Source organism: Camponotus floridanus, unplaced genomic scaffold (genome assembly GCF_003227725.1).
Source record: "Camponotus floridanus strain SB8 unplaced genomic scaffold, Cflo_v7.5 scaffold45, whole genome shotgun sequence".
Classification (NCBI taxonomy): Eukaryota; Metazoa; Arthropoda; class Insecta; order Hymenoptera; family Formicidae; genus Camponotus; species Camponotus floridanus.
In genome coordinates, this window is record NW_020229603.1 from 306,911 (window position 1) to 331,901 (window position 24,991).

The 24,991-nt window shown below is 37.5% G+C and overlaps 2 protein-coding genes across 3 annotated transcripts in view; one reads left to right on the forward strand and one right to left on the reverse strand.

Moving 5' to 3' along the window:
- Positions 1–24,991, reverse strand: part of LOC105249329 (SET and MYND domain-containing protein 4) — a 103,624-nt gene that overhangs the window by 77,148 nt on the left and 1,485 nt on the right. Inside the window, exon 2 of the mRNA XM_020026949.2 lies at positions 23,572–23,916. The gene's annotated coding sequence lies outside the window, so the exon portion shown is untranslated. The remainder of the gene's footprint in view (positions 1–23,571; positions 23,917–24,991) is intronic.
- The window catches only part of LOC105249330 (growth factor receptor-bound protein 14), a 235,572-nt gene that overhangs the window by 33,151 nt on the left and 177,430 nt on the right, over positions 1–24,991 (forward strand). For both annotated transcript variants that reach the window (XM_011254704.2, XM_011254705.2), the window contains exon 3: positions 11,748–11,998. In XM_011254704.2, the coding sequence (XP_011253006.2) occupies positions 11,758–11,998 (241 nt within the window). In that variant the 5' untranslated portion in view covers positions 11,748–11,757. The remainder of the gene's footprint in view (positions 1–11,747; positions 11,999–24,991) is intronic.

The following is a 24,991-nucleotide window of genomic DNA, read 5'->3' on the forward strand; positions in this document are numbered from 1 at the left end:
TTCGGAAACGAAAAGTCGTCTCGATTGTCGCGACATTAAAAATTATTATTAAAATAATCGCAATAAGCATTCTCAGATGAACACGTATGTGCGTCTCTAACATTAAATTTCATTTGCCAAATTCGAAGATTAATACCGGCTGCACCTGCCGGCGGTGTGTGCGGGACGATCGATTATTTCGGCCCCGTAAATTCCGACCTTAAGCAGAACGCGCGCGCGAGGGAGAGTAACGCAGTTAATTTTGCGAATAGATTGCGCCCACGGTATATTCCGTAAATCCCGCACTTACTTCCTCGCATCTGCGTCAGATTACGCGGCGGAATATTAAAGCATCTCGCTTGGTTCCTCCGCTTCGCTAAGTCGACTTGACCGGTAAGCTCTGACGCGGAAATCAGGACGGATAGAAGAAGGAGAAGGGGAGGGGGGAGGGGGAAAGGGACGAGGGCGGCACGTTAACGACGACGAGAAACGACGGCTTGAATCTCGGCTGAGTTGGACGGCGATGGCCCTTTCGCGTTTCGTAAACATCGTAAACTGCGAATCATTGGAAGTGACAGGTAGACGGCCTGACTGTTCACGAAGAACTCCGACGTCGCGACGTTGATAGCCCTTAACTTTGCGCATGCTAATGCGACATTCAGCGTGGCGAAGAAGGGAGGGTGGTAAAGAGAGCCCGGCCGTCCCCTGACAACGCCGCAGTTACTTCCCCATGATTCTCGCGGACGGAACAATGAGTATCCGGAGAAACAATGGTACGAGGAAGCTGGTACAACGGACGAAATCGTAGCTTGTTAAGGAAATTTTAAGCGGACGATATCATATCGCTCCACTTTCCTCCCTTCTTTCCTCCAGATTGAAGAATTGCATATATAAATGTCGAGAAAAAGAGAGATATTTTATTTTTCTCAAAAACTTCACTCGTCATTATTTGTCGCAATTTGTTAAAATATGAAATTATATATCTCTTGTAATGAAGAAGAAACGTTTTTCAAATGTTAGACACATAAACTTGAACCTCATATTCAATTCTCCTCCCTAAAATTTATCTAGTCTAGTAGAATTAATTAATAAATTGCCAGTTCACAAATAACCATGATTTATTTATAATTACACAGTAAACAATTGTGCGTCCATATGTTAAAATTTTCTTACCACGTTTTGATTAGTACTTTAATGTAAAGTTAACATACAACCTAGGTTATTATTTTTATAATGTTTTCATGCGTTACATTTATGTCAACTTCATAACTTAACTAACCACTTTGTATATGTCTCTTAGAAATGGAATATTATTTTGAGTATTTTTATCATAATTATATTTTAAACAATCAACATGTCTCAAACTCAATTTAATATTCTAAAAAAAGTTGAAGTGAATCTTCAAATAATCTTGAACTTTGACATATAGAAATAATCGAATTTACTAAAATCAAATGTTTCTATTACAAACAATTTAAGCCAAAATAATTACCTTTAATGTCCTCAACATTTCTTACGAGTTATTGAAACTATTTTTTCATATAATTTTTAATTAATTTGTATGTTATTTTTACATTACACTTAAAGTCACAATAACAAAAATAAATGTAAAGTATTGTGTCAATTATTTAACATTTTTAATTTGTCAATAAATAACATAAAAGGAGGAATAGTATTTAACTTAAAATTTAGAGTGGATTTTCTGGGACGTGTAAAAAATGTAATTAACATTTTATTTTTTGCTGTGTATGTTTATGACAGTTCATCAAACAAAATGTGATATTTTAAGAAAAAATCCTTAGTACATAACTTTAATCATGAAGCAAAAATGTAACAAAATTTTGCGCAAAAATTGCTAAAATCGCGATCGAGACATAATGCATACATCAAGTATGCATTATGTATAATATATTGAAGGCGATATGCTTGTTGTATAAAATGCCGCGTACATTATATGTATAATGTTGCGAGTGGAGACGTATCGTCTGGGTTCGTATTGTTTACGGTGAACGGCGGCCGCAGCCAACAAGCAACTGGATGCTATACACGCATGTACGGAAAAATAATGTTGACCATTTCCATAAAGTTCATCTCGCGCTACACCACGCTCGCCTGCCAGAGAAGACGATACTGCCTGCCATCGCGGGACGCTATCTGAGTACAAACTCAAACTAGGGAGAAGGGCGAAACATAGAGGAGGAGGACGAGAGTCTGAAATAACAGTCGAGTGTACTCGACGATGTAGCGTACAGAGCGTGGAGAAACGCCTGCGCTATATCGTTTTTCCCATGTACCTGCCAAAAGTTTATCTCGAGTTACGAAGTGGGTAGGACGTCGTCGAAGAAAACTCATTGAGAAAGAGCGGAATCAAATGTCCCTCCCGCCCCAACTTTGCCCTCCCCACTTTAATCTCGTTCTCTCTTTTATTCTCTCAATCGCTTTAATTTTTCTCATTACGAGCGTGATATCATTTAAACGGATCGGCTTGCGATGATCGCTCGCTTGTCCGATAGTTTTGATTGCGGACTCCAATCGCGGCTAAATAAAGTTTTTAATAAAAGTAGATAAAAGAAATGGAACAGTTATATATGTCGTTACGAGAAAGCGTTATATAATTTATGTATTTTAATTTCTATTTTTTCATAATTTTTTTCTGTTTAAATTAATTTATGTTTGAGGTTTTTGCGAGAGCATTCGAAAAGAAGCCATTTACAACGCTGGTTTAAACGCGCTCGATAACAAAGAGACATTGTTGCAGCTCCTCTCGCCGAACTGAATTCGAACCGCGAACAACCGCTCGCCGGATGTTACGAGCCGAAGCATAATTGGCTAAATAAGCGCATAAGCCCGCGGCTTAACTTGCACTCAAGAACTCGTTTCGCATTTACGCGCTTCGCTCGCCGGGCTTGGCTCGCTCAGAGAGGGATTGGAAATTTCGGAATTTGCGGCACACGCTCGACGTATACAAGGTGTCCCGTTCCTCCATGAATTAATATGAAACTGATTTCCTTTCAACGATAATTTGATCGAATTGTGTTGCTTTCTCTGTTTCTCTCTCTCTCTCTTGCGAGTTTTGTCTAAATATTAAAATTCTTCCACGATGTGAGATACTCAATTGAAATTTAATCAAGGAAGTTTGTACACTTGTTTCGATTTATAAAACTGAACTCGCGTAATCTACGAAATTTTAAATTTTCCAATTATTTATAATCAAAGAGTCACGAGGTTTTTTTCAATACTATCGAGGACAACCGAGAAATTCGTGCACGGAGGAATTTGCAGGAAGCCCGGGACACCCTATTGATACCGCTTGGTCGAGACTACGGCGTCTCGTGCATTCGCGTACATATATCTGAAATTGGCGAAATTGACGTGCCTGGCACTTGGGGGCAGTGTAAATATTATGCATATCGCGGTACAAGCGAGGGGGGGGGGGAAGGACTATCGGTGTGGGCGAGGGGAATGCGCACCGGATGGATATCGACCGCCCTTCCTCGTTTCGACGACACCAGGGACCCGAAGTTCTCTGTCGGCACTTAAGTGCGCTAATAACCGGAGTGCTCTCTCGTTCCATTTGGGAATGCCGCTATTCCGCCCGACAAATAATATCCGCGTGCTCTTCCTTTTTCTCTCTACGTTTCTCTCGTAGCTTTTTTCTCCTTCTCTTCCTTCGGGTCATGCGAGGATATCGCGGGGCAACGGTATCGTTGCTATGTGTGAATGCTTGTTTCGGAGCAACGTGATTATTTTGGCAGTAGCGTTTTTCAGCCTTAGATCGTTGATAATTCCTTGTTATAAAAATTATACGAAACAAATTTATTTTTGAGTGTATTTCGCGAGCGGAAATTAGTTATCGAGTTTCATATGCGATAGGATACGATTATAATATTACCTGATTCGAGAATCCACCTGATTTCTCGTCGAAAACTAGAGATCTCATCGACTCCGAGGTGAGCACGTACTCGAAATGCACAGGTAACGACGCGATTTCTGTGCGGAAATGTCTGGTCTCGTCCTTCGTTTCCGCGGTCGACGATAGATATTGCAATAAACGCCTTTATCCTTAATTACCGCGCGGCATAACAGTAAAGACAAGAGTATAACGCGATAAACACGGAGTAAATGGCTCTACGACTCGAGAATTGAACACACTCAACGAAACGCGTAATCGCGAAAAAGTGTCCAGTTGGTAGTGTCTCTACGTAATTATATTAACGTTAGAAGTGCACGTTCCTGTGTACTTCAGTCAGAATTTAACCCTGATCTATATTTAGTTTCCTCCAGACGAGTAAAGTTGACACGTGCAAAAAATCTTACTATACATGTTTAAAAAAATTAAATTAAATAGTATAGAATTACTTGAAAAGATAAAAGGTAACGTGTAATTAAATCAATTACCTGTGAAAATTTTAAAAATAATACTTGTGCCTCATTATCCATATCGACGTGAGAAAAAGGAAACTCGTGTAACACGAGTATAGAATTGTCTCCGGTAAATCGACTTGGCATTAATTATGAGCATGTACATAGCTACAGTTTGAGAAAATGAAATTCACTGTTAATAAGTTCCGTATGCGGTAATTAAAGTCACGCCACTGCGGCGACGTGACGCGAATATATTATGAACATGCGAGTATAGTCCGGACTTTACCAGTATTATAAATGTATTATATAAAATTGAAGCTCGCAGCTCGTTACATAGATTAATTGAACGAGCATGGTTGTCTTTCATGTTTGGCTGTCACGAATATACATATCCTTTTTCGTAGCTGTTCCGGATTACATCATGCGCTCGTAAAAATCAAGGCAAGGAACAAACCGAATCCGGTTTATTCGTGCGGGATGGAAGCGCGCTCAGTCACGAGAGGTTGCGGTATTACCTGTAGAGATTTATTCTTTAACAATTCCATGCTTTATAATTCGACATTCAATTGGAAAAGAAACCAAAAAAATGGCCCATTTTGATATTGACTGTGAATTTAACCCCGTTTTTTCTCTGTGATTTTAATGCATTTTAATTACCGAAACTTTTTTTATCGATGTTACTGAAAATTCTAAACTCTTTGAAGAGAAACTGCTACTGTAATCAAAACTATCGAATTTTTACGCACACTCTCTCCATGTTTCTCTCGAGGCTATCTATTTTTTTTCTGCTTCAATATCGAGTCGAGTTGAGTCACGTCCCTGAATTTACAGGCCACAAAAATGTCGAAACGACTGTCGGTGCCGTGCCTTTATTTCCGCCGCAGCACTGAAAACATCTTTGAGCCGTTCAAAATAAATCCGCTTCGAGAATAAATGCCTTCAATTTAAGATGAGCTAGACGCGTTATTCTGTCGCCGTTCAAAATATGACACGGTTATGCACAGCGTGCTATTTGGCCGGGTTCCTAAATGTTATCAGCTTGTATACGCATACACGTGGCCGAGTATAGAGATACGTACGTGCTGGTCCGATGCACACGATTAGTACCGGCACAATAAAGCGAGCGAGATAAACGTAAAATAAGAATATTAAAGTTTGAGAAAAATGGGAAAAAGATAAAAAATTGTAAATAATATAATAAAATGACACAATGACATATTAATAAACTGCACAATAAATTATGAAATTATTAAACAATACAATGCGTGTATGCACGTTGTATATACAGGATGTTTTTTAACAAGTGCGAAAATTTGAGATGATTCTTTGTCGAAAATTAAGGGGGGTTTTTCATAAAAATATTTATTTTTTAAGTTTTTATTATCATTTTGTTTCTGTTCCAACATTTATTCTAATTTTATTTTTATTTTAAAATTTAACTTCTCGTAATTTAAAATCTATTTAGCATCGTGCTAAGCATGATATCGTATTTTATTTTTTTTCTTGAAAACTATTGGTTTTATGAAAAAGAAATAAAAAAGTTTCTAAATAAATCAAACTTTTTAATGCATATTTTTAGATAATCATATTCTGGCCCATTAAAAAATTCGAATAAAAAATTGAATAGGGATTGCTAGTTTCCTCCCCTTATAACAGTATGGGAGACTGAAAAAAAATATTAATAAATAACCTTTTAACTAGTAGAAAATATTCACCTAATTTCATTTCTTTAACTTTTATTCTAAATTTGAGAAAAAAATAAAAACCTAATTTATCCCCATTTTTGGAGAAGTGTAACTCCACAGGGAGGGATGTAGGAGTATATGTTTATATAAAAAAAAAACCCTTAATTTTCGACAAAGAATCGTCTCCTAAAATCATCTCCCAATTTTTCACACTTTTAAGAAACACCCATATTCATTGCTATTCATGTCGTCGCGAAAATTTCAAGATAGAGATTATAAAAAAGAAAGAAAATGATATGCTAATTTCATCTCACGCTTCGTATCGAGTGAGTGTCGGAGAGCTCGATGTCAGCGGAAGCGACGCGATTACGACCACAATGATATTATAATAATGCTTTCGGGAAGACTGGTACCAGTGCCAAGGTCGGAATTTTCGCACATTGGCCTAGGTTAGGCATAAACCTCTTATTAACTGTGTGCTTTCCCATGAAACATATACGCGGGAGATTTCTCGCATGTCAGACTCGTCGGCGCCGGTAAATTGTGCCGTATCTTCGCGCCCCCGCCAGCTGGGGAAGTTAATATACGGGCCGCGTGAGGAAACGGGCTCGAGTGATTCACGACGCGATACGACCCGATGAAATGCGCGATTATTTCAGCTGCCGTGAGGACCGAGACGAATTAATGCCTCGAGAGAAGAAAACGAGCGAATCGAGCCCGAATCTCGGAGAGAATCTCCGTACGAGATCGCGTGTCAGTAGAATGTATAGCGTTCGTCGGGGAAGAGGCAGGTGACGGCGACCTTTGACGATGCGGACGCGAAGAAAACGCCGGTTGTTATCGAGTGCGGAAGTGGAAGTCTTCGCGAGACGAGCTATCCGATTTCGCGTTTCGGATTGGCAGCTTTGGCGCCGATATTGTGTACCCGGGGAAATTGACTACGGATCGCAAGGGAGAAAGAAAGAGGGAATGTTTGCCGAGAATGTCACGGGAGACACGCGATCGATCGATCGCATTACATTGCAATTATTCGGTAGATGTGAATCTACATGAAATCATCTACTAAAAATCGAATAAGATTCACACCTATGAATATGATCTCGTCACGTGATACGCGACTTATAAATTCCTTTGGAATAATTAAAAGTTATTTCCCGACAAATCGCGCCAAGTCTGTCGGAAACGCGAGCTGCGGAAAGCGAAAAAACCTTGTAGAAAAATCAAGAGAGGGTTACGTGAACGCGTTAGAAGCGGCAAACATTCGATACATTTCCCGCGCAATCTCGGGGATCCAGTGTTTGCGCGTATGACCATTTGTCACCTTACTCCGAACGGCCTTTTTACGCGTGCGTTTCAGCGGGGATTTCCGCGATAATGGAGGAAGAGAGGAGACACCAACGCACCGCACGAATAAAGGATTCGAGCTCCGGATAAGAGATGGCGACTTGAAAAAGAGAGAAAAAAGAGGGAAAGGGTGGCGAGGTGAATTTCCCCGAGGCTACAACCTCACTTGAATGTTACCAGACAAAATTGGCTTCGTAAAGTCGATCGCCGCGGAATGTTCATACAGGTTGCGCGTTCGTATCGCCGGCGAGAGTTTCCACCGCCGAATTTATAATCCCCGCGTGCGAGGGCTTTCAAACGTGACGGCCCACAGTAGCGGCAATATGTATGCGAAAAAAACGGATTCTTTGTGAGGATTACATCGCGCGATAAAGTTACGCAGAGCAGTCGCTTTCATGCGATTTTTGCTCTTATTATTTTCACGGAATAATTTTGATCACACAATCGACTGGAAAGAAACTCTATAATCGATATCTACAGATTGCGAATCCAGATTTTAATGGATAAAAAGGTAAACGACCAATACAATCTATAATTTTACGTTTATGGATATTTTATAATTGCATTGACGTAATAAAATAATAAGATATTAAAAACTATTTTATTAACATACAAATCATTAAAAACTTTTATTTTTATCCTTGCAGATTTTGATTTCTTTTGCATATCAAGAAAAATATACACATCTTGAAATATATTTTTCAAATACTTTCATAAGATTTTCGATAGTTCCGTTATTTTCAGGACATAACACATGTCGCGGGCGTCACATTAGTCACCTCGAATATGTTATTTTTAATCTTAGAAGAAAAAACTCGGTGAAGATAAGATTGATGATCGGGACAGATTGTGAGTGCATTTATCATCGTGTAGAAAAATAGGTGACGACAGACCGAGCCCATCAATGGTGGTTTTGCATTAAGAATCGATCATGTGTCAGTGGCCGCGGTCAAAAACATCGATAAAGCGCGCGTGACATTACGTGTTTTCCCTTCATATTTCTTATCACATTTTTTTTAGTTATTTTTTCATGAAACTAATTAAATTTACCAATTACAATTATAATATGATATCGGTAAGATTGGATTTCGTTAGAAAATATTTTTGTTCAATTTTCAATAAAAAAGTATGCTTGCATCCATTATCGAGCGTTCAATGGATTGTTGAACACAAACACCCAACTCGAAAGCAAAATATTGTCGTAATTTTACTGCGCGCGTAGCAGCTCGTATAACGAACGAGGTATACGTGCGCGTAATTTACCTTCTCTTTCGCCAGTAAATGTCGATAAACGATGCGAGGTACATATCTCGTTGAACTATCCGTTTTGCGTAACTCTTGGTTTTCGAATCGGCGGTACCGTAAAGTCGAGAGTGCCGCCGTTTTTTTCTTTCCCTTTCTTTGTCTTTCTCTGTCCGAGTCATCTTGAAGAAACTTTCGGTCAGTTTTAACTTTCAGTCCTATTTGTCGAGCACTAAACGAAAACTCGAACAGGTTGTCCAAGAGTTTTTCTCTCTTCTCTTTATTTGTTCGAAGCATTTTTCATTTATTATTGTATGATTTTCTTCGAAAATAATTTATATAATAAATAAACATTTCGAAATTCAAAATTGTGTACGTGCGAGAAATTTTTAACGATTTTTTACTTGTCTTGTAATAAAAAATATAAATCTTTTTTTAGAAAAATAGCGAATTGAATTTGAAAAGATTAAAAGCCTTTAACATGCTTTGCTCGTATTTTATATCGTCACATTTCTTGCGATTAATTGATCGTAAAACGTGAGCTCGTTTTCGATCTATCGAATCCTTGTCTATGATTTGCTGAAAAATACGAATTATTGCGGGAAATTTTTGCGAGCCCCCGATATCGTGTCGACGCGCACGGATAATGCCATCGTTTTTTTTTTGTCGTTGAAATAAAAGGCGGGAAAAGGCCGAAGGTGTACACGTCCCTCAACGTCGTCGGGCGTCAAGCGAGCTCGTGTCAACGTACGTAAACGCCGCAGCATGGAAGAGACATTAGGAGCGAAAATTCAGGAACAGAGAAGAAATTTTTCCCGCGACGCTCTTACGGAAATTAAAGTTTTGACAGGTGGCGTAATAATGGCGAAATAAGCTCTCTTCGCCAATTCAATAATAACCAATTGACATATTGTATTCGCAAAAAATTCACAGATGCGTAATGAAAAATATAAGTATAAGGTATATATTTGTTATGAAAAAAGTATAAGGTATAAGGTACTACAAACGTGTAATCGATTTTATACATCGCGAAATTGGTGACACCTGTTTCGAGAAAACAAGCAGTGACATCCATATCGATTTCGCGGTATCAACTTTTTTTCTCTACGTTTCCTGCGTCTCCACCAACTTATTCGAACTTTGCTCCGGACGAGATATCGGTTTTTGGAGGGGGCGGGGGTGGCGCTAGGATAAACCGGAGGTACTATTCTTGTAACTGGCAATCTCGGGGAAACTTCTGGCTAGTATGAAACTCGTTTCTCTGCTTGTATTACGACCACTTGTCCTTTCTGACATCTCGACCCCGTTCGGACCTTGACGGTTCATGCGATCGGACGACAAGTTCGTTAGATATTATCGTAGGTAATAACATTCTTCCTTAATGCATGAAAAAACAATATTGTGTTTCTCGTACATATATGTAAAATGAAGCTTCAGTTTTCATAGCTTTAGATATAAATGATAAATAGTCAAGGCGATCGAACACATAAATCGAAATTGTTGTATCGTTTAAAAAAAATTTACATATTTTTCAAAGCTGCTTGTTCGATCCGATTAATGCACTAATTGTCAGGTAAAATTTCTGGAGCGTGTACTTTTAAATATCGCAACCGTGAATTAAAAAATTGTAAAATCTCGCGTTTGCTCAAAGTTGTTTTGCAGGCGAGATTTTCATTCGTGAATCGTGAAATCGTCTCATTATCACTACTATTGATATCGTATTTGCTTAATCAAATTTTCTCTCTCTCTCTCTATTGGTTCGAATGATATTGCAATTAAGGATACGTTTCCAACAAGCGTGGCGATAATAGCCGTAAAGTTAGAACTGGTGCGCGGGTGAATATTTACGAGTTCTGGCACAGCTGATCGCGCATACCGACTTCACAGATTCTAAAATACTCGGCCAAAGCGAAACCGTTCTCTTACAAGAGGCTACGAAAAATTCGATTAATTTTATACATTGAATAAATTTGCTCACATAATAGCATCACGAAAAATAATCTCATTTTCGCGAGTTAATAATCGACATCAATGCGTCGCTATCGAATCTTTATAATCGGAGCATCGATGCCAAAGGTCGATCTCTCATCTTCCTAATTAATAATAGGATCAATGCTCTTGAACCAGACGAAGGAGGATAAAGAGAACCCAAAGACCGACCCACCACGATCGCGTGTGAACGACAGGAGGAGAATAAGGAAGAGAATCGCGGTGGGCACGCGGTGTGCATCGCGCAGGAGCTAACAAATTGCATTCTCGCGTTAAAGGACCGAGAGAGGGACCCTTGCTGGAATTATTGAGCCCGGCACGTCGGATCGATACCTCCTTTCCCGACTCGTCGTCGTACTCGGATGACGAAAACCCGTGCTGCCCTTTGTCAGGAGCCCGCGGCGGGTCCACTCCTTCGAGAAAGGCGCGCTTCTTCGTCTTGGCAAACGTCCTTGTCCGCGGCGGCAACTGCAGCTGCCGCGATCGCGGGGAGCGGTTCTCGCCGCCTTTGATAAAACAGTGCTCGGAGCCGCCGCCGGCTTCGGAGATGCTTGTACCGTAAATGTATACCGTGAACCGATAACCGGGAGACGTCGATTGATTACGCGCCGATAGTAAAACCGTCATCGTCGTTGTCTGAGTGGGGTCAGGGTGTATCGCGCGATGTCTATCTTTGAGCGCGTAATATCAGCGATAAGGGTAATTTTTCATGTGACGCGATAACCCGTTTTATAGGTGCCGCAATCTGGGTTATCGCACGCTAAATGCGTTACATGATAACGTCCGCGCGTACGTTCCTCATCTCATTTTCACAGAATTGCGTTAACTTTGAAGTGCTATCTCTCGTTCACACGCACTTCAACTCATTTAAACTCCAAAAATGCTCAACAGTAAATAGTGCAATTTTGCATAATAAAGCGATAAATTTTCGATTATTTATTATTACTTTGCGCCTTATCTTGACGTACTGTGACACCTTGCTTAATTTGTTATCAACTTATCGTGCGGTCTCCCGACATTTTTGTCTCGAAATAAATTAAATACATCAATTACGAAAATGGATTATCGTTGGACGCGGTTATCGTTATTTATTTAATTTGCTTTCGTAATAATTGTTGTAACCATTGCTAAACTTGATTGCAGTGCCGTCGGTATGGCAGGAGACTCAGCTGATGTTTCCTTGCTAACGAGCGCCATCGAAGAAGATCCGACAGAGATCCCAGGTGTGGAATGTTCGGAGCGATCAGAAGTTCATCCCTGTCATCTTCGCATCGAGGATAGTCCAAGCAAGTGCAAAAAGGATCAAAATGGGGCGCTATTGTCGGATTTTGATGACATTATCGATTACATCGATTGTTGCAGTTTGTCTCAAAACTGGTTGTCGAGGATTTGCAGTAAGTTTGATCCGCGCTTAATTTTTCTCTTGAGCAAACTCTATACACCTGTGTTCATATAACGATTAATCAATGTGGAGAATGATAACGGTAGCGACGATAATATTAAAAAAAAAAAAAAAAAAAAAAAACAAGAATTTTTTGCCGCTACTGACTCTAACTGCGATGCGTTATCAAACGACGTATCTGGCAATGCATTCGCTTCTAAAATCTCGAGCCTAAATGATCATAACTCGAATAAGAGACGGAGGCTTACTCTATCGCTTTCTCAACGCGAAATCGATTTGACATGTATCGAATTGCTCCAACTTTTATATTTCGTGTCGCGGTTATCGAGGTCGCATTCCATTAAGCACGTGACAGCTCAACGAATAATCACTTTTCGATAATTATTACAATACCAGATGAGACACTTTTAATTATCGTCGATACTCGATACACTCGTGTGATCGAAACACATTGCAGCTTCAACGAGCAAGTCTAATAAGTTTTTTTTAATGCTATTTTAATGATAAGCTCCTGTTTTGAGTTTATCTCTGACTTGACATATAAATTTTGCTTATAAGCAACGTGGAAAGCATCATCGAATTCATTCACATTCGCGACGGATGTTCTTCCGAATGTATCTGTAACTAATTAATGTTTACTAATCAATGTTTCTTACATGTCGAACGTTGTTGTGATCAAGGTTTGTTTTATTAATCCACTCTTTCTTGAATATTATGCCATTTATACGTATGTTTGCAGTGTAGCTTTGGATATACATATGAGTATATTGTCCATATGAGGTAAGATGCATTTTCTATGCTACTTCATAGATATCTGTATTTGGATTATATATATACTTATGAAATTCTTTTACAACTTTTTTTTTATGAACTTTTATTTATGCAATTTTTAAATTACTGAAATGTAAGGGATTTAATTTTCTAATCCAACAATGTTAACAAACTGTCATATTTTTTTGCTTTGACATTACGCAATAACGGGCTGTCTCGCGACAAGTGTATTAATTCTGCCGTCATTCGCGGAAACGTGATAGGACGATCGTATAGTTCTCGAATGGTAATTTAATCTTTGCTTGAATCAAAATAAAAAACGGTAAGTCAAGCTTACTGACACATGTGCTTATATTTGTAATAGCTGTTATTTAAATTATTAAAGCCTCTAAATTCAAGTTGAGTAATGGATGTGCACGAGCAGATTATATTTTGATTATTTTTTTTTATTTATGTCCTGCATGATATGATAGCGATAAGAATGTGCCTTATGTATTTCTGTTTTTTATTTAAAAAGCTTTTAAACTATTTTTATATTTTTTGTATATTATTTATATAAAAATAATAATATATAGCTCATATATTATTATTTTTTAGTTTTTACTCAGAGAAAAAAAATAAATTTTTAAATAGTTTTGGATAAGTGTACTTATCAAATTTTCCATATTTTTAATCGATTTCTCTATAATATTTTTCTTTCATCTATTTATATATTACAAATGACATTGTACAATTTATATAAAAATATGTTACGTAATATTTTAAATATTTAATATTAAATTTTTTTTGTATTTTTATATATATCGCGATGAGCATGTGGCTTCCGCGAATAATCAATTTTGATTTAGATTCTTGATTATATTTAAAATTACAAGTTATATGTAGAACGTTAAAGACGAAGATATAATAAAGGCACTAGAAGTCAAATTGATAAGATAAGAATTCTAAAATATTAAGAAGCACATTGATGAAACAAATGCATTAAAAACACATTCAGCATATTTATTATCTAATAAATCTCAAACCACGCATATCAAAATCAAAGTTTATATCAATCCATCAGAAAACGAATTTACTCAGATTGTTGTTTCACTCTTCGATAATATCTTCTTACTTGTGCCTTTATCATCATGATGACTGCAGCACATTATTAGGCTCGTATTGATAAAAAAAATTGTATCGATAAGTTTTAATCACACCGATTTGTCAAGAATTATTTCAACTTGATTCAATGAATGGAATTTGATTCGATAATAATTTCAAATATTTACGTCCATTGAGGTTTGCACGTAGGACACAACTAGACCGTGGAGAAGCGCGTGAAAGATGCGATGAAAGAGTATTTGCTTATTACACGCGTCGTTAAACGCCTCGAGCGATTTAGCGAGTGGAGAAGGAATGACAAGAAAAAAAATCGAGTCGATAGTACGAGGTAAATGTACTTGGATTTGTTTACTGCGCAGTTTGTGCGCGAGAGAAAAGACGAGGAAGCAGAGGAGAATGTGAATGACCGTGCCAAAAAAAACTGGCGGTTACAGTTAACACTAGTAAATGCCCTTGAATGGACTGAACACTGTGATGTGCGTCGTATTATTTGATGTACAAATAATATTTGTCGTGCGACAAGCAGCTAAACTTCAAACTCATGTCGCGATGCAAAGTGATTTTATATTAATATTCCGTCAATAAGCAATAAAACATTCGTATCGATAGATAACTTATATGTTTATAAAAATGCATATAAATAAAGTATATAATTATATTTTTTATATAATAGCGCAAAGATATAATAAATATATTATGAAATGAGTTTTTTGCTGATAATTTAATTTGTTAATTAAAAATGTAATTGCTACCTTTCCTTTATCAATTTAATCATCGGAAGTTGTTAAGCAAAGCGTAGAGCACATACAACTTAATGCGATGGTATCACACATGTAGCTGACGCGCGAATTTCTTGTGCCGACTTTTTTCGTCGTGTATTAGCATACTTTGCGATGTGGTAATTTACGAATCGGTTCTAATTGGACAGAAACTTGGAAAATTTGGCACGAAAGATTACGGACTGTGAACCCATCATCGCGATATGTTGCCAGATACGAATAGACACAAACTCGCGTTATATATGATGCGTGTATTATTTATTAAGGAATTATTTCGATAATAAAGGCGAATAAAGACGAAAGACAGAAGAAAGATAGAAAAGAAGAAAGATAGTCACGTGCGATTACTCGAAACATAAATTGCAAGTTAATTATGCACCGATGTAGAATATCCGATATCTCTTACAATTGCTTCTCAATTCTCCCTTGAAATGAGAACGCTCTCTTAATAGGACGTTTGCAAATTTTTTTGCGTACATTTTACAATTGTCACTAATTTAAGAATGTGATTAAAATCCACGGCACTTCTATTTATCATGCACGAGTATATCAATCATTCGTGAGATAATCATGAAAATACTTTTATCCGACGTGCAAATAATGGCATGCCATTATTATCTGCGTGTGTTTGTTATTATCTTTGCCGGCGCAGTTACAACTTTCCACGTGTTCATGTTACACTTCAAGGCCGTGAATTTCGTAAGCAGTACACGACGACAAAGGAACGGTGAACGAGAAATCGTGAAGCAACACGGTGTCGAAGATGCTGCTGTCGTTTTTTGTAGAGACAATTTTGTTCATGCTAATCGGTACCACCGACTATATCCGTTTTCGCCCTTTTACAAGATGTTGAAAATCCGTTCGCGAATATGACACTGAAAACATTATATTCTCAACTTAAGAATATGCCACTTATCTTTAGAATATATATTAAAGTAGGCGCCACGAGGAGATCCTCTTAGCGCCTATTTTAATATATATTCTAAAGATTATTCTAAGTGACATATTCTTAAGTTGAAAATACAATTTTTTTCAGTGAATGAATTGATACTAATATACTCGTATGTCAAAATAAGTGAATAATCACTTAAAACTACTTGCTGGATTTTATTCGAAAATTGTTGAAAATGTTAACTTTAAAAATTATAAAAAAATAACTAAATAATAATAGCGATAATAATAAAATCTTTATTATCGAGAGGAAAAAAGATATCGTACAAGCGTTCAAAAAGCATATGTCGAGTAAAAAAAGATATCATGATAATTAAAAAAAATCATTTTAATTTTCAATGAAAAATATCCTTTTGTTGAATTGCGGCCGTTTTCAAACACTCTGTATAATACTGTCCGAGAAAGCTAATATTGGTGCCGAGAGGGTTCCATGCGCAGAGACTGGTCTCCTTCAGAGATCCCGATGAAACCCATCTCATTAGATTTTACGGCCCTTTACTTTCGCAGCAGCCAAGCGTATTTTTTTTCATTACTCGACTGTCTCGCGACATTAATCATAAATTCATCTCCCGCGAGCCCTTCTTTCGCCATTTTCTCTAGTTGTATCTTCCTTTTACTTGCCCTCCGACATCCCTGCCGAAGTCATTCGCGAAACGCAAAACTCACGTAAAAATTTAAGAGGCGGACAGATGGACACAGACATGGTCATATATTCAGAAATAATTATTTAATTTTTCAAGTCGACAATAAATAATTAACGATCGCAAGACCAATATTTGTCGTATGTAAGATTAATGTTTTAATAATAATACTCATATTTGTAAAAATGTTAAAATTAATATCAATGTCAGAAGTGCGCAATATAACACACGAGCATCCGATTAAAGTTTAAAGCGATTTATATTTAAAGTATGACGGGGAGAAATATGCGGAGCGAAAGCACGTGATGAAAAGGGAAAGTGGTATTATTAGAAATATCGATATCAGATATCAGGATGATAATAAACATATTCTCACGGCGATAAATATCGCACGATGTTTGCGGTTTGTGGTTATCTCAAACGATACGGGAAGATCATCGATCATCGTTGTTCCTGGCGCGCAACAAGTGAAAACATCGCGCGAGGATCGCAAAGTTTTACAAACTTCTTTCTCATTGCGAAAACTCGCGTCTAGCGAGCATTCGAAACACCTGGCGTCATTTCTTATCGTACGATCGCTTTTTTTACGATTGCCACCGCGACGATTATTGAAACGGGGATAAAGTTGATAACGTCGGTACGATAACTTTTATCGCGCGATAATGAAACATGCTTTCTTACGAGAAGATTAGAAGCGAAACTTTATTTATGAAATATATATATACAAGTGTATAATGTTAGGTAACACGATTGAAGAGCAATATCGCGTATTCGAATTCGTAATCATATGAATCTCAAGATATATGTGACCGCGCGAGTCATCGATATTTCCGTTTCATTGAACCAAACTTCGTAATTTATTCGCGGTTTATATCATTGTCATAGTTGCATCGATTCGCGGTAGTTGCATCTAATTCGTAAACATATTTCGAAAACAACGCGAGCGCTATATTTCTTCGTGTTATACATAACTTTATAATTGAATTATTTTCCTATTTAAATTTTACTAAGAAAAAACAGTACGAAGTTTAAAAATATTTTTGACTTGTATATTTTTACGGAATTACGCATGAATTTCGAAATCGATACACACACACGTGTCGCTCCTTCGCGAATTTTCGCAGTTTCGTTTTGAGATTTATGTAGCTCTGAATCACGGATCTAGCTATTAAATAATCGCTTTCTTATATTTTTCTTATGATTGTACAAATATGAAGCATACGTGATTTCGACTACAATTCTTATATTTTTCTTATAATTGTACAAATATGAAGCATACGTGACTTCGACTACAATATAAATTCCAAGATTATCTCAAAGATTATCTTCTCTAGTCTACCTCTAGTTTACCTCTAGATTATCTTCTCTAGTCTCTACCTCTTCAAAAAGTATAAAAAGAATATAATGTTGTCCAATTTAAATAATCTTATTTTTTCTAAAAAGAGCTTCAGGAAATTTAAATATAATTTTCTTAGTTGCAAGATTCCCGTAAGAAAATGAATTATGAAACGAAACATTGTTATACATCGAATTGATCGATCATTCTTCTTTCTACGCACTTGACCTCCTCTATTGTTGTTGTACAACAGCAAAGATTTATCCTTTTCGGAGAACTGTCAAGTTATATTATTGTGTTAAGACGAATTTGTCGACTGACGTAATCGCGCACCAAAACTACGGCGAATGGTTTGCCATGCGCGTGTCGTATTCTAAGATATCTCGATCGTCCATTACGTCAGTCAGACGGTGCTCATTCGTCAGAATGTGTGTCGTAAATGGCTTTCGTCTCCGACGTTATTTCGTCGATACTTCTTCCTTCGAGCAACGGTCGAGTGAACGATCGTGAATGCGGTCGTGCGAGACCGACTCTCATCCTACGCTTTGTCAGTCAGTCATATTCGGTTGTCTGTCAATGACGGTTCGGTGAGAGAGTCTGATTATCGCGTAATCTTCAATGAAATTAAGACGGAATAATTCGCTCGATTTGGATTTGCAGGACCGGGAAACGATAAAGTGAGTGATCTACGTCAGAAACGAACAATTTTAAGGTAGTTTGATTCGAATAATTTATCTCTCCTATGAAAGTGCTCCGGATGATCCGCACATTCTTTAAATTTCTTGAATATGGAACAGATTTCTCTTTTTTCGTGATATGAACACGGATTATTTTTAAATTAATGATATAAACTATTCATTCTAGGAACTTAGATGGAATTTGCTACATGTGGACAAAAAGAATCTTAATTTTGTTTTAATTGCAAGTGTATTCTAGCTTAACAAAATTTCGGTTGTTCGTGATCTCATTTGCGAATATAAAAAAAGTAAAAATTGTATAATAATAGATTGAATATTAATTTAGATCAAACATTGAACTGTTAAAAAATTGAACGTTTATTCGCTTAATTTTTAGGTTTCAAATTGCATTTTAATTCAAGCGTTAATTATGAAGTTATCTTTCGCTAAAGAGGAGTTAATTGCAAATTGATCATTAAATCGATGGAGGAAAAGAAGCGCGTGAAACTCTAGAGACATACATTCTATCCAAAACGAAGAATAAAGATTTCAAAGAAGCGGTAGGAGGAAGTAAAAGATTTTACGCGAATAACTCGAGCGAAATTTGTTTGGACAACCTTCGGCTCGTGGAGGTTAGCGAAGTACTGTAAATGAATTCCACGCCTCGTTTTGTGTTACTAACGCCAGCTGTTATCGCCGCGCTATTGACACAAACGTGATGAAGTATACCGTGTTTCCTCGATTTTTGCGATATGCCCGTTATATCTCGCAGAAACCAATACGGTTACCGATCCGGTATATTTCTTGACGTGGTGCGGACAGATACACGATCGATCGTCGCGATAGATTCCGCTTTAACGAAACAAACGACCGAATGAAAAAGTCGCGTACAAAGATAAAGCGCCGTAGGTTACGGGATTCTACATGAAATACATCTCTATCGGTTGTCCGAAATCTCGTAATTTCAATAATAGATTCTCTGACATCGATTTTTCCTTTACAAAAAATTGGAAAATCTGACGAAAATTGCTTTTGACACAATTGACGTACAAGTTGGATTACGCAGAGATTTTTATTAGAGACGCGATACGCATAATTATAACGCGCGTTTACATTTTCGTAATAATTCTACATCAACGTTAAAATAAAAACGTTAAAAAAATACGCTGGTTGGTTTCGTTCATTATCGTCTCGCATTCGCTCGCGCGATGCCGATGCCGACGCGACAACGACTGGTTTGTGCAACAAATGACGTCGTTCTCCACGCATAGCATTGCGCATCGATTAATTAATTTCCACCACGTGTTTACCTTAATTGCGCGTGGCTAGACGCGATGCCGCACGCGCGCTTGCGGTTTCCTACTGATTAATGGCACGCCGTTAACGCGACATTTTTGCATGCTATTCTTTCGCATTCTCCGCGATACTGCATATTTCTCTTAACCTTTGGCCGTTGACCAGACTCGGATGTTTCGCATTCTGCCCATTAATTTGCGGAAAATATTTTATGAAAAATACAATTTTTTTTTCATATACATTTATATGCATTTTGTGATGAGCAGGTAGTGAAATTTTACGTGGAATAATTTTAAAATTATTATTTTCCTCTTTTTAAATAATACAAAATTATATTAAATCAACTTTATTAGTGTGAAAAAATTTCAGAATTATATAAATGGAAAATGAATTACATATGAAAAAAAAATTTTATTAGCGTTATTTTCCGTCTCAACTGCATGCGAATTCGCTTGATTCTCGCAGGACTGCGTATTATTTCGCAATCTTGGCTAGCCCTAAAATTCGATCGGGATAGGGGTGAATAACCCCCGTTTGGAAGCGACTGTCGTGGCTTGAAAAGCGTACCGGACCTTGCCCAACCGATCTCTCATAGAGAGACACCAGACGAGGGAGAATATGCACGAAAGAGAAAGGGATGCAACGAGTATAATTGTCGTTGCGTGTCATTTAAAACGCGAGGGTGGGTTGCATTTCAGTAAAACGTAGAGAACGCATCTCGCGAAGCCCCGTCTGGCCGTTACGTGCTCGTAACTACACTTAATTTAATTACCAAGAGTTTATAAAGGCTCTAGTTAACGCAATATCCTCATAAAGGCGTTTCACCCGCGTCCATTTCCGCGGCAATTTACATTCTTTTATTTCGCGCGTATGTGTGTGTGTTTGATATCTATATCTAGATATATATATAGTAATTCTTTTTATATCTTCATGTATAAACTTGCACATTAAAAATTAGAAAAAAATACAATCATTTAAATGCCAGAATATCAACAAAATTATACTTGACACTCAAAATTCAAAGATCTTATCGAATTAAGCATCAGGAGCATATAAAGGTCATAACGAAATTATCTTCAAAATTGTCAATTGATGTTCAATTAGTTCAATTAGCAACTAAATAATACAGGAAATTCAACGATATCCGGGATTTTATTTAAGCGACACGAATATCCTAGACTTGCAGCAACGTTAATTCCGAGATAAGCCGATGCAACTCTCGTCCAATATTAATAAACGACGCATTTCATGTGTGTGTGAGCGCGGCTTAACAAATAATTCGACTAAAGTCGACGTTCGTTGTGTTGTCCAGGCAACGTGCCGACCGGTCGATGCCTCTTCTGTTATCATCCTGTCTCTTTCTCTCTCTCTTTCGTCCATTCCCCTCTCTCTCTGTCTCCCATTTATCCCTTTCCATCGCCTTTCTTCCTACTGTCTATCTCTTTCTCTCGTCCCCCATTGTCCCCGTTCATCTAGTCCCCGACATCTGCAGGCGTGGCATTGTTAGTTGAGAATCATATTCCTCCGAATCGATATCAAAATGAATTATCATTATTTACTAGCACGATCTCTCTCTCTCTATCATATTAAAGAATAATCATCCTTTGAGTTGTTTAAAAAATAAAAGCTGATGTTTAATTAATACTTTTATGTGCAGTTAACAATTTTATATTTTGATAAATAAAGAAGATTCTTAAATTGCACAATTTTCATTAATTTAGTAATTACATGAATTAAAACGATATAGCATATTTTATCGAACGTAGTAAATGTCGTTGAACATTTCTTTACAGAATAATTTACGTTATAGCTGAATAATAAGTTTAATTCATACAGACAGTTCTTGTTTTCCGCATTCACTAGCATAGTTAACGTGAAAGCTGTCGACCAACTAATTACTGTTATCATCCATCTTTTTCTATCAAGGTTGCTCGAGTCCGTGAATAGTTACGAATGCGAAAACCGCGCGAGAAAATCTTTAACAGAGAGCTGTGAAAATATCTTCTGTAAATTGCATAAATTAAATAATAATCCAAAAATTGTAAAACAATAAAAATAAAAATCCCACAGAAAAAATAATTAATCAAAACTTATTAATATGATAATATTATTCACCACTAGAGGTTATTGCCAATAAACTTGATCTCATCGAATAAAATGTAGAAATGTATAATCTGCACAGATAATTCAACAATAAACGAGATGTTATTACTATCAATTATGACGATAATAACCGTGACGGACAAGCGATACATTGGTGATCGTGCAGAACACCAATGTTGTCATCACTCTGTCTCCCTCTCCCTTCTCTCCCTCTCTCACCAACTGATTTCTTTCGCGCTTCATCCGAAGTTATCGATCGACGAGAGCAACTGTCGCCTCTGATCGCTTCGTTTCGCCGCGTCATTTTGGCATCTCGTTTCATCAGAGCCACTTTAAGCGAATCCTTTGAAAAAACAACAGGGCCGTGCAAGAAAAACAAAATATTTCTTCTTTCGTATTAAGCTCTTTTAAAGACTCTCAGTGTAGGTATTTTTTGATATTTTCGTCCTACTCCCCTGACTCGTTCTTTCTCGTTCAAACTATTATTACCACTACACTCGCTCCACGTGGCGCAGGCGTGGGTTTGTTGTCTCTCCGTCGCGCTCGTTTTGCACGCCGCGATCATATGTTCTCTCCTTCTCTCTCGCGCGCGCGGGCAGACAGACTTTCCCGCCCAGTCTCTTCGCTCTCTTCGCGTCGCGCCTCCCTCGCCATCAACGACCGTAAGCGATGCCGACGGCCCCGCACACGCTGCATTTATTGAACCGATTTCGTTCTTCGTCGCAGAGCACGTCCTCTCCCTCGCTTATCCTTGCCACTTGTCATCCTCCTCTCTTCCTCGTGCATTCGTCTTCCTACTACTCTCCCCGCGTCCTTCTAACTCTTTTCTCACGAGTTTTCCTCATTTCGTCTCACGTTGGTCTCTTTCTATCCGCTCCCACTCGTTTTTATATATTTGGAACATTTCGACGAGACCGCGTCAGACACGTCGCGACCCGGCCATGTAAATTTAACCCACCGTCTCTGAATACGATTTAACATCGACGTGACGAGAAAGAAGTCGACGTTGTATCAGAATTTTAATTTTCTTTTCATGAATTTTGCGCAAACTTTTAATTACTTTCGCCTCTTTAATATGTACATACATACATAGAAATGAAACCTTTTGTGAATGAATTTATCTGTATACATGAGTGTGTTGCGTGTGAGTTAATCATCCGTTTGATTCGACTTTTTTACTCGTCATTCGTCTCAATTAATTCCTGTTTATATTTCGATCGTAGCTTCCAACAATTGGAGATGTATATTAATTTGACCTGACCTTAATTCTAACTTAGACCTTGAACCAAAGACGAACACGTGGACCTACGAGCCAAGATTTTCGGCTCTTCGCGCAACGCAATTGCGTATTCGCATGCCTCCTATCACGCGTACCATGACAACGACGATGATAGTGATGGTTATGCACGATGACCAGGATCGATCAGTCGTCCCGGGAACTAGCGTCTATCGTGACGTCATATTACGTCACCGGTGTCGAGAGGAATGCGGGGGCGGTGGCGGAAGCGAATGGACGGTGAACTCAAAACACCATGCGTAGATTCAACCAGGAGCGGATTTAATACAACGCGATATTCGTTTTTACACATGGCATGAAACGTCACATCAAATGTGTTAATAAATTTACAACATGTAAAACGAAATATATACACATACGAGTATATAAGATCAAATTTAATTTGCAGTCTCAAGTATCTTTCTTTGTGTCATGTGTTATTTGAAGAAACGAAATAGTATCCTCTAATTTTGAACAGTTTATGTAAGAAATAGGGTCGGCAATATTATAATAATCGATGTGAGAATAGCATCTAGCTAAAGAAATAACAATAAGCCTGGTGTTTTGAGATCCTTTTCGACTCCGCTCCTGAAGCAAGCCTGCGCAATGGAATAGTATACACGTAACTCACCTGTACAACGAAGACCCTCGTGGTTCATCGTACGGCGACAAGGGCGAGATGGTAGTCTGCGTACACAGCCAAGATCTAGGGCACGCTTCGTTGACAGTAGCGTTCCTTCTTCGTCCCTTTTTGTGCACGTCGTGTGACACTGTGTTGGCTAACTTGCGAGGACAATTATGCAAAGGTGTGCGTGCGGCAACGCGTGTCATCCATGCAAATGTCTCATGTGTATGCACCCTTCTTCTTTCCTCTTTCTCCAGATCTCCCCTTTGTCCTGTCTCGCGGGGCTTCATCTTGCGCGTGCCTCTCGTTTCCAAGGGAGACCTTAAGCATGTTTGTAACCGGAATCGAATCCTAAAACCACAAAGATCCACTTATGAGCTTTGAAACTAATCCTCGATTAGGGAAATTAAATTAATCGTAAAGAGAATTGAATTTATTTTTCATTTTATTTTGATTTATCATATCATTTATCTATAATTCTTAATTTTGTTTTAAAAAGATGACATAAGATTGATGCATTTCTTTGACTATAATGTATAAAATTTATTTTATTTTTAAGATATTGCATACTTCGCGAATATATAATATTGGACGAGATAACAAATAAAATGCACAAAAAAATATTGCATTTTATTTTATCATATGATTAATGTGCAGTTCGCGCGAATATTGAAGATTTTGCTGGGAAAAGATTCATTTTCGTGTATTATAATTTCACGTTCTCAGAATCGCGATGTAGGCAGGTATATCGCCCACACATTTCGCAGGATCGTACAAGACGCGGTTAATTAATCCCGCCTTCTATAGTTTCCCGGAATTATTGTTAGATGCAATATGTGTGTGTGAGATCTCGTATATCGCGAGTGAAATGATTTCGAGCGAATCAAGGAATCGTATCAAGAATTAATTAGGATCAAGAGAATTAATTAAACAATAACGTGCTAAGTTGCAAACAATCCAGTTCTATCTGAAACTCTTTATTTTGCCTTGAAAAGACGGTACAATCGATGCATTTTTTTATTAATGTATAAAATGTATCTGAACTATTTTTAAAGATATTGTGATATATCTCGCAAATATCAGTTAAGACGAGATAACAAATAAAATGTATCAAAATAATATTACATTTATCTATTGTTAGATATATATATATATATATATATATATATATATATATATAATTTTCAATTGAAATTTTGCAAAGTTAACAAGTTAAACAAAATTCGTGCGTATTTAAACAGAAGCAACGTAACTACATTTCTAATTAATATATATTGCTTTTTCAAGGAAAAGCATATTTAATATTACACAAATATTCGTGCAAATTAATCGTCATAACATATTAATCTGTTTTTCAATTAAATCATTGTATAATTATGCCTTACGGAAAAAAATATGCATGAAAAAAAATGCGAAACGGTAAAGA